The 11,976-nt window shown below is 31.0% G+C and overlaps 1 protein-coding gene across 1 annotated transcript; it reads left to right on the plus strand.

Annotated features, from left to right (window-relative positions):
- The first annotated feature begins 6,058 nt into the window (after positions 1-6,058).
- On the plus strand, positions 6,059-7,181 carry LOC103853035. The gene has a single exon (XM_009129938.3). The coding sequence runs from the start codon at positions 6,361-6,363 to the stop codon at positions 6,997-6,999; it is 639 nt and encodes a 212-aa protein (XP_009128186.1). The 5' UTR covers positions 6,059-6,360; the 3' UTR covers positions 7,000-7,181.
- Positions 7,182-11,976: the final 4,795 nt, after the last annotated feature.

Raw genomic sequence — 11,976 nt, forward strand, 5'->3', positions numbered from 1 at the left:
CAGTTCTAAAACATAATATATTTTAAAAATGATGGAATATATGTTATTTGATACCACTCAAATTATCCTACGGAGTGTTACTCTCATCAAAAGAGATTCAGATGTAGTACTTAGGGATCGAATCCACAAGGAGCTAGGGAACAATTAAATCTAGTGTTTATTAATTCTAAAGGTTGTAATGTTTTAAATAAAATAGCAATCGTAACTAGCGAGTAAATGATAAATGTAACTTAGGTTGGAAGTGATATTAGATGCAGGGCCACTATTCAGGTGTTGGAGATTATAATTCCTATAGATGCCTAACTGTTGCATGCATAATATATTAGAGCTCATTCGCTTAACTCAGTGATCAGCTGTCGCATGTACCACTGGTTAACAGACTAGATCTTGTGTTTCACCGGTTAGATGCAGACTCAAGAGAGTGTCGATCGATAGTCTATTAAGACGTCGACCGATACACTTTTGCCAACATCAATCGATTGTCAGTTGAGGACATCGATCGACTGGTTCTAGCCAGGCCTATGCGCGAGTATGAAAATGCTCTACTAAGATCCTAAATTGGCGGTTAGCCCTCTCTAGCAATCCTAATATGATAGATAGATGTCAGGATGGGATAACAAGGGTGCTTGAATATGCAATCATATGATCAAGTTCTAGTTAGCTAGGCTAAAACAAGCAATGAATACAAATCTATCATGAATATCACAACAAGGCAGATCTATAGTTTGGGGCTAATCCCACAAACCTATCTGAACCCTGGATCTAACAGTTGAACTACTCAGACAAAGCAAAGCAATTCATATCAATGGATAAATAGAAACTCATAGAATAGATGATAAGAAAATGAAACAAGGAGTTCCAATCACAAGTGATCTTCTCTCCCAAATGAAACTTGTAACAAAACTAGGTCTAGAAAAGAAAAGCTCTCCCTGCCGTCAAACACTTAGGCAGTATATATTCTACTAGGTTAAAAACTCGTCAGGGCATTTTGGTAATTTGGCTTGGCCTTGGTTTTTAAGTCTGATGAATCCAAAATATCGCGTCTGGTGTCTCGATATCGATCGACGGTACTTGTGTACGTCGATCGATATTAATCTTCATCTGTTGAGACATTTCCTGATATCGATCGCCAGCACTGATGCGTATCGATCGATTATTCTTCCTCTCATCGACCTCTAAGTGGTCAGCTCGGATGAAATGTCCTTTATGCTCCAAAATGCTCCAAAGTCATAGCTTTACTCCGAAATGCACCTGAACCTGAAAACATACCTAGAAGAGTAGAAAACATAGATATATATATAGTAAAATAATAATATACCATGGATAAAAATGGGTCAAATCCAAAGTATATCATTATGCTACACATAATTTTTCGTTTCATAAAGAGTGTTTTTTAGAATTATTTTGTATTTAAAAAGTACAGTTTTATAATTTTAATGCATAAGAACAAAATATTTAATGGATAAGTGGAAGATACAAGAGAGACTTCGAATCATTTTTAATACGCAGAAATTTTAAGTATAGTTTCGTGAACCGAATAATAATTGAATTCTTATTATAAAAAAAAAAATTGATCAACACTGTGTTGATGTAGTTACTAGCATTAAGTGGGTACAAAGTCAAGGAGTGAACACGTGAATCCTTGGTGCTTTTTGCATGGCCTGCGCAGTACGACCTGTTCGACTTTACTCAGTTTCATGAAATAATTAATTACGTTTGTGTCTCTTTTGTGTCCTTTTACTATTCACTCTGTTTCATTTAAGTGTCATTTTATATTTATATTCACAAACTAAAAAATTATTTAATTTTATTTTTTTTCTAAATAAAACATTATTACTTAATATTTTAACCCAATATAAAAAAAAATTAGAAAAAAAAATTAATAGCATATAAAATTAATAAATTTGGCATTATAACTCTTAAACGATATTTTTGTAACCAAAATTATATTCTATAACAACATTTAGTATAAAACAGGAGGAATATCTTTTATTTAACTAATGCTATTGATATGTAAGTAGTTACAAAAACATGGATTAAGTGCATATTATAAATTCCATTAGTATGCAATGATTAAGTTTTTTTTGTAATCAATATTCAATGATGAAGTTATTAGTTCAATTCAAACTTGTTCTTCAATGAAATATCAAGCATATTGGTCGACAAAAAACCTTATTAAGCATATTTAAATGACAAATACTATCATGTAACTAACCTAATCCAAGCACACAAAGTTACACATTAAATATTGTTATGACAGTGAGTGACAGCAAATGATAGTTAGGTCAGTACTTAAGATTATTAGTGTTACAAAAAGTACTTAAGATTATTTAAAACCAATAGATTAGTTAAATCTATTTTATACTCTACAGTACACATTTTTTATGAAGTTGACATCGTACTCAAAAAGTTGTCAATTACTCTCTCCGACTAAGATAAATGTTTTAGAAAAAAAGATATTTCACAAAGATAAATTTTTTGTGTTTTTTTATAAAAAAATTCTAAATTTTAATAAAATTAATTAATTTTATTAAATTATTACTGGTTTAAAGTTATTGGAATTTTAAAATTACAGAAAACGATTTATCATAGCGATTTAATGTATTTTTTAATAAGTATGAAAAAACTAAAAAATCTATCTTTGTGAAACGGCCGAAATATTTTATAGTTTCATAGAAATTGAAAACAATCAATTCTTAACCTTGGACTGAAATTCATAATCGTCTTGGGTCAGAAACAAAATTCGGTTGCTAAATTTATTTTCCAAAGTCTCAACTCTCAAACCTGACATCTCTACTTTTAAGGCATAAAATTTTACGGACAGATAAGCTAAATTCATTTTGACATTATCAGCTATAGGTTTTTTCTTCTGAAAAATTATTTTCTTTATGATCTTCATTTTTCAAACGGATTGACATGAATTCATCAAATGGTCTATCGTAATTTTGACTGACTTTTAATAATAGTATACAATCTCAAATATTATGCATCAATATTTGTCAACATTTTATTATCATTAATTAAATAAAGGCTAAAACAACAAATTTTATGAACAATTTTTCTTACAAGAATAGGAAGTATGCTCTTAAATTTTGTAAAATAATTTTGTTTTACATACAAATGTGTGTTTATAATTCGCAAAAATGAAATATATTTTTCTGTTCATCTATATCAATGAAATATTGAAGATGTTCCATAATTACACATTTGTTCTATAAATTCGACTCGTTATGTTAAAAAAGTTACAACTTATATTTTTTGAATAAATAATCAGAAAACATAATTTCAGCAAATACCATTATGTAGGCCTACCATTATAAATGTACACAAACAGTTCAGAAAAGTAGCACTTGTTTATACCATTTGAGGTTAAGATCGTATCTAAGAAATATCAAATATTTTTTAATTAATTAAGTAAATTTTTTTTGATAATTTTGAGATCATATGAATTAAGCATAAAAGTTTGAGGATTAATGTGAATGTCCCATCTGGTTGTGTTTATAATAATATGACATTTGTAGGATATCACATAGTTTTTTCTTTATTTTATCAATATATTGCATGGTATGAAAGTCAAAAACAGCAAGTTGGTTTGGACCTGTGGTCTTACATTAAAAAAAGAAAAAGGTTGCTGCGGTTTCCTTACCTTATTCCCTCACGCTTATTTATTTATTGCTTTGGTCTCCTTATCGGTAATACATTTTCAGTCACGTGTTACGGCTGAGAGACCGGTCATTGCTGACTTCTTTCTCTTCAACCTATCCGTACCAACATGGAATCTATTAGCTAAAACGCGAAATAATAGCTCACTAAACAATTCACCAATATTGAATTTAAACTTCCTTGTCAAATGTATTTTGTTTTTAATACTACTATGTTTCTTTCTTGGAAATTATTATACACTTTAACGTGCATACCAATGCTTTTAAAACCGGACCAGATACCGACTCGGTAAAACTATCAAACCAGATTTTCTATTTAAAAATAAATAAATCTAAATAATCATATGTTTACACTATATAGTCCTAAAATATAGTTCTAAGTATAATATATTCTATGTTCTCTTTTATTAATTAGATAATAAACAATAACCATAAGTTTAGTTATATAAACAAGTGAATACCATATCAACTAAAATTGATAAAAAAATGACTGACCATTTAAATTACATATTTATTTATTTTTACAACTAAAAGTCTTAAATTTTATGAATATAGAAAAATGAGAATAAAATATGAGAGTCAAAAAGAAATTTTTTTAAAAAAAATTCTTTAGAAAAAGAATCAATTAGAAAACTAATTAAATAGTAAAAAATAAACATTAATTATGAAATATTATATTTTAATAATAATTGAAAATACATTAATTATATGTTGATTTCTATTGAATCGGGTTTCAAAGTTGAACCGGGTCACCGGTTTTACCGTTTTTTAGCCGGTTTCACCGGTTTTTCTCAAATCCGGGTTTTAAACCGAACCGGATTCGGCTTCTTTAACGAGTCACGGTCGGACCGGTTCGACCGGCCGGTCCGGTTTTGAAAACCTTGGTGCATACCTTTTACTTGGGGAAGTTGACAATTTAATATTTTTTGTATTACAAATAAATATTTTTACGTCAAATTTACAGTATGGATGGATAAGAAAGGACATCCATATAAGATAGCGACTTGTTGGACGGCTCTCTCTCCTCTCCTAGAGAGAGATTTTTCTCTTTCGATCTCTTCCTCTCTTATCAATCTCTTCTCTTTCAGAGAGGTTAGATTTGTTCGAGAGTGAGAGAGAGATATCCTTTTGTTTTCCGGCTACGGTTCATCTGACCGGCTTTCGTCTCCGGCGTTCTCGCGTTCTTCTCCGGCGGAGAGCGGCCGGCTTTTGACTCTGGGATGCGGTGTATTCCTTAGCTCCGTGTCGCCGGCTTTTGGCTCCGCGTCATGCCTCGTTGGTGCTGACGGCGGCTTTTCATCGGGGTTATCCCGGTTTAGTTTGACTGGCGTCTCTGTTCTTCCTCTTCCCAATCGACTCTCTTTCCTTGGCTTCACCGATGGTTGAGGGATGATTGAAGACGATTGAATCATTTGGAAACGTCTGGTCCGGAAGCGATTCGACTAACCGTAAAGAAGGCTCTGTCTGAGCATCTTTCTTCATCGGCTTCAGTTCCGCTGACGGCGGAAGTCCGTCGCCTCTCCTTTGCAGCGCCGGTGGAAGATGGTTGATTTTCGCCTTGACACGTGTCACAGGATGCTGGGCGTTCGTACACGCGGTGGGCAAGCTGTCAACTCCTTCCTCTTCCGGTTTTCGTTTTGGGCTTTAGGCCCAGAGCGGTTTAGTACAGCATTGCCTGTTTGATGGGCCTGTTGTCTTTTGTTATGTTTTGGATTGGGCTCTTTTGGGCCTTTTCCTTTTAATAAAATATCAGTGAAAAAAAAAGAAAGAAAGGACATCCATATAAACGCACATCTACGTATAATAATACATTCAATTGTACGATATACGTTAATCTAAAGGAACCATGTCGTATTCATACGTTTTGACAGTAAGAAAACTAAAAGAAAATCTGGGTGTGTATTATTGTCAATAAGATGACAAAAAAAACTTATTGTCAATAATAGTTAACATCATTACTTTAATAGGTAAATAAATAAATAATAATACACATACACATGTTAACATCAACAAATTAAAATTCCAGTAACTCAATATAATACACATATATGATATATTCACTCTAATAAATGTTTAGACTGAAGCTAATAAATTAAAGATTATGTTATTAATAGGATTGCGCCTAAGATTTCAGGAAGCTATACACTTAGTAAGAAATCTGATAATTTTTTTTTCAAAATTTGAACACTATGTAGATTATTTTTATTTTTAAAAGTTAATAATTAAAATCATTATTTATTTAGTAATTTTTTTTTAAACAATAATATGATGAACAGTTTGTTAACCATTTACAGTTTTCTCTAGCTCTTTAAAATTTGAAAATCTAAAACATTGAATTGTTTAGATTGGTCAAATATTTAACGCAGGTGCATGCATATTTTTGCACGTATTGTTCGAATGAATCCATCCAAGTTCATATCATAAAAATATGCATAATTTAATCACCTTGTAACACAAGAGTCAACTGACACAGCTAAGCAAACGCGTCAGCAACCGGTTTGAGAAAAGAAAGACAAACCGCGATTGGTTTTCGCTTCGTTTCCTTTTACATCAGCCGGTTAAGTAATGCTTACGTCACCATCATCTTCTATTTATATCCTTCGTAACCGACTCTGTTACTCACGCGTTATCTCTACACCTCTTTCTCTCTCTAAGTTGTTGATAACTCTCTCTCTCCCCCCTAGCGATCAGAATTCGAATGGGCCTTTGTGTATCCGTTGGTCGCAGCGACTGCGATTCATCGCCGACGGCTAAAATCGTGACGGTTAACGGCGATCTCCGGGAATACAATGTCCCGGTGTTAGCCTCTCAGGTTCTTGAAGCGGAATCTTCTTCTTCTTCATCCTCGTCGCGGACTTCCTCTTACTTTCTATGTAACTCGGATTCTCTCTACTACGACGATTTCATCCCGGCGATCGAATCGGAGGAGTTTCTCCAGGCGGACCAAATCTACTTCGTTCTCCCAATCTCTAAACGCCAGTACCGTCTCACGGCGTCGGACATGGCGGCTCTCGCGGTGAAAGCCAGCGTCGCGATCGAGAAAGCCGCGGGGAAGAAGAATCGCCGTCGTAAGAGCGGGAGGATATCTCCGGTGATGATGTTGAATCAGCCTAACGAACGGAGCGTCGCTGTAAACAGAAGTGCAAACGAGACGATGATGGCACAAAAGGGAAAGGTGCTTAACAAAACGACACCGTTTAAGACTGCTACTACGAGCGGTTATTCCCGGTCCGGTTCGGTACGGAGATTTAAAAGATATGCATCGGTGGGAGCCAAGAAGCTTGCGGCTCGATCGATTAAAAGACTCTCGACCATCTACGAAGGAACCGTGTTTTAGATTTTATACTATAAAACTTACATTTCAACGTTTTAATGCTTTTAACGTTTCAATGAAAACGATCTCTGTATATTTAACGTTTGCACTTTGCTTTTGTGATATAATGTTTTCACATTTTGTTGTGTACCATAGTTTAGCCCTTAATTATAAACCAAATACGAATCACTCTGTTACGACTTTCATGAAGTTGCATTCTACATATACTAAAACATACTTTATGAGTAACTTAAGTTTGTTATATATGGTCAGTTTGATATGAAAGCGTTTCAATCATGATTGTCATATAATAGTCATTAATCTATAGACACTGGTTTTCCTAGCATATCAAACTTAATATGAACTGAAGTTAAAAAAAAAGGTACCATTCTTGATACACACATAGTATCTGTTTATGGTAAACGTAAATAGTTGATACTTGACCCATGTAAGATTTCAGAGTCTATAAGATATGTCGACTCAGAAAAAAAAAGTGTATAAGATATCATTATATTTTGCCATAGTCATATACTCATATAGATCAAACTGATCCATAGCTCACCAGTCACCAGTCTCATCGATTCGATGTTTGATTCTATTTTTAAAACATTGGAGGGAAAACTCTTAACATTTACACCAAAAAAAAAAAAAACATTGGAGGAAAAGAATATTGTATGGCCGGTGGTGTCTGAGAGCATCTTTAATATATTACAACTTGAGTAAATTTAAAATAAGTGGGTTCAAGCTTAATCTTACTTGATTTGAGGTAAAAAGATAATATCATAACTAAAAATGGACTGATAAATATGATTTTTTAATTTTCAAATTTATAATTATAGTATAACAAAATTACGAGATAATTAGTCCAAAATAGAGTTCGGATAGAGAAAAAAAATTAAAGGAGAATTAAAAATTCTCTAAGTATAAACTCCATTTTAGGAAACATTAAACATAAAAGTAATGATTAATTAATAGCATGAGTTCATGATCTTATAATTCTTGAAAATTCCTACAAATGGAAATGTTGTAGAGAAGGTTAAAAAAAATAAAATACTTGGAGAGAAAGTTAGGAATCCCCTATATATTAAAAGAAAAACATTACAATATTTTAGTTATGACACATATAATCATTAGAATGCTTCTTAAAATCTCTAGAGAAATATGTTGGGTTCACTAAACATATATTATATATTTTTTATTAAACTAACCATAAAATTAATTAACAATCTACAATAAATAATTTTTATTTTTTTCCTTAAATAAAAGTTACGAAATTACCAAAAGTGAATAAAATATCTATTTGACAATTAATGATTTTAATAATAAAGATTTGATAATAGTTTACATATATATCTTCCATTATTTTTATTGTTATATTATAAGAATAAATTAAACAATTATATTAAATATAAAATAAAAATTTAGATTTTTTTGTATATGTTATATTATGAATTTTTGAAAACGACTATACATTACGAAAACTGTTAAAAGTACCACATTAAAAAAATTGTGATCTATAGTTTAAAATATTTGTTATAATAAAATACAAATGATCATAAAACCATACGAATAAAAATCATATTTAATAGATATTTAAATTAATATACATAGGGCTTATGACATGATATAATTATGAATGAACGATCAAAATTAATGTTTCAATGATTATTAGAATATATTTATTTCATCCCGCGCATAGGTAATTACCTAGTTCAAATGTTAAAAGTTATCTATTGTTGTGGTGTGGGACTTGAAAGATATAAAATGGAAACTTTGGCTGCTTTAGTCGAAAAGTATAATTAAAATCAAGTTAAGTTTTTGACTTTTGATATATAGTCAGTCTTTAGACTTTTTAATGTAGTACTGTCATGTATAAATAAAACAATTAATTAACAAACACGTTTTCTCAAAAAGTATGTAGTAATTACTCAAGAACCGATATTTGATTTCTCATTTGGGAATATATGCATACACATTACACACACACACATATATTATATATATATATATATAACCTCGAAATCATAAGTAATTAACTATTATGAATCAGTTAAACGATAGTTTGATTTCCCGGTAAATATTTGTTTATTCAGCCAAGCAACTAGGCCTACAAGCAACCTGCAGTGAAAATTCATCTTCTTTTAATGTGTGGGCAGGCCTGTGTGTGGTTCATTGATCTCAGACTTATGATAGTGTCAAAGTAAGGCTATCAAAGTCACCTGATATATAAATATCAAACAAGTTTTCTAAAAAATAAGTTAGAAAAACTGGAAATCGGTGTGAACCCTAAGATTATAACTATTCTTATGTTGGATAAAGAAAAAATAGCTTGACGTTCCGGCTAGCCGCCGATAAGACGTGTAAGTCCCTGACAATGACATACTATATCTGGCGAGGGCAACATTTGGTCTTCTTATTTTCTTAGTTGAAGAGTCGATCAGTATGAATGCGTGATATATGTATGTGGTCACGGTGTTGCCATTTGTGTTACTTGGTGCGGTTTTTGAAAACCACATGTAAAATATCACGAAACAGATTCAAATATTCATCATTGGCCTATTATTAACAAACGCAATAACTCTTTTATTTTTCAAAAAAGAGAGAAAATAAAGCTTAATTTTTCTTACTTTTGACATCATTTGGTTGTGTTGATGTGTCTATGCATGCATAAGGCGATAAAAGGTCAATGCGGAATTGCGGACCATTGAGTTGTTATTGCCTTATTGGTAGTGTACCAAAAATATTTGGCCTTATTCTGGGAGGCGGTTATTATTGTCTGTTAAATTCCTTTTCAGTTTTTTTTTGGTTATACCTTTATTTGACCTTGTTGTCTTTTGTTGAAATTAATTATATTGTTTTGAAAAATTCAATTGTCAACACAAAATAGATTGATTTGAATATTTCAATTCGATTCTTGCATATGATTATTTTGTTATTAAAAGTATCACGAATTAAACTATATGTTAAGTATTAACTAGACTTTCTTTAATTTAAACATATGTGTGGGTATTGGAAGTACAAACTATCACATTCTCAATCATATTGGCTATGGACATCACACAAAAGAATACTATCCTAGTAATTTTCATTTGAATGTATGTTCAATACATATGATCAATGAGATTAGTTTCAAAACAATATGAATAATTTTTTTGTGAAGTATGACGGCTAGACACATATGGACTACCGTAGTACCGTGGAGGACCTCGATCTTGTTACGGCCTTTCATTTTATTCTTTGTTTAATTCGTATACGTTAAATCATGAAATCTTCTACAACCCACACTAAATTAAAACACGTCTACAAGGGATAAATTCCGGATGATTTATCACATGGTAATATTATCATTGAAAACTATATATCGAGTTTGCATGTCCTAATCAAATATATAAACACAATGAGAGAGAAGTTGACACAGAAATGGGTTGAGGTTTTTCAATCAATGTATCTATAACCAAACGTTTTGAATAAGATATTAGATTTTGACCCGCGCTTAAAAGCGCAGAAATTTTTTATTGATAAACTTATTGTTTGTTAGTTCACTAATATGTTTAAAGCTACGCGTTCGGTTTCGATTCAGTTCTTTTTAGGGTTCTAGTTCGGTTTCGATTCGATTTTTGATTTTTGATTTTTGATTTTTCTTATTCAAGAAATATAGAAACTGTTTAGTTATTTATAAGTTTGAGTTTGGTTTCGGTTAGTTGTTTTGGTTTTTAATTTGTTTTAGATACCAATTTTAAAAACATGTTAAAATCTTGAGTTCAATTCGGTTCTGGTTTGGTTCTCGCTTTAAGGATAATCTTAAATAATTCAGGTAAAAGTCATATTTTTATTTTTGGATGAAATATCAGATAATTCAGATAAATTTAAATATTTCTTATAAGAAATTTGACTGGTTCAGTTTTTTTAGTATTAATAATTCACATTCTTATTCACATTTTTGAGTGATTCACATTTTTTTAGTATTAAGTATACTATTGTACAGATGAAAACATTTGTGATTGTTATAGCGATTTTGCATCTTGTGTGGATGTGAAGTATTAACGAACCTATATTGATTGAACCATTTTATTAAGGGGAATTAGTTGAACCATTTTGTAAATATATTAAGGTAGACAAAATTTCACTGACCATATATTTTATACAGCAGTATATGTATTTATTATTTTCAGGATTTAGAGCTTAGGATTATCCTTCCACATATATACACATTGAGAGACACTGCTCTAAGGTTGACAAATATATAATTGTAAATCATTTTAATATAAACTTCATGGACTATATGCAAATATAAAAATCAATATTGTTAAACTTGTGTATTCAGTAGGTCTGATATGTGTCTGATATGTGTATTTTTAGTTCTACCAGTCAAAACTATGTGAAATCGTGAACCATAAATTGTTAAAACTGTAAGTAAATATTTTCTGATTGCATAGTCTATATGTCATGTGTTTAAATAATGATAGTCCACTCGTGAATCTCACAATGTTTTGTTTACATGAAAGAAATGAGTATTATTTATTATTAATTAATATATAGCTAATTATCTTTTAGGCTATATTGTAGATATGATCGGCAAATGTATAAGTATCACAGATGGCTTTGATTCATGTCACAAAAATTTAAAATATTTTATTTAAGGTAAATCTAAGAAAATTTAGGAAATCTAGTTATACCACCTATTAAATTGATTAAATCATTGTTAAAAAAATATATAGTAATATATTGTTAGTATAAATTTAAGATAAGACCAAAATATTAATAATCTAGTTAAAGGGTCTAACAACCTTTTATAAGTAAATTTTTCAAGATTACTTTCCTTTTAATAGTATAGATACACTGTCATTTCATCAGCTTAATAGTAAATTAGTTGATTTTGAATTTTAGACACAAAAGGAGAGAGGATTTGACTTTTAGCTGTCTTCTTGTTCATACTCCCGTAAAATGGCGACGAAATGGCAGTGATTGGAAATAGTGTGATACGTAAGTTCATTTTGGCAC

This window comes from Brassica rapa, chromosome A02 (assembly GCF_000309985.2).
Source record: "Brassica rapa cultivar Chiifu-401-42 chromosome A02, CAAS_Brap_v3.01, whole genome shotgun sequence".
Lineage (NCBI taxonomy): Eukaryota > Viridiplantae > Streptophyta > Magnoliopsida > Brassicales > Brassicaceae > Brassica > Brassica rapa.

Excerpts from the sequence above, each read along its gene's own strand:
- LOC103853035 (XM_009129938.3), top strand. The coding sequence starts at position 6,361 with ATGGGCCTTTGTGTATCCGTTGGTCGCAGCGACTGCGATTCATCGCCG.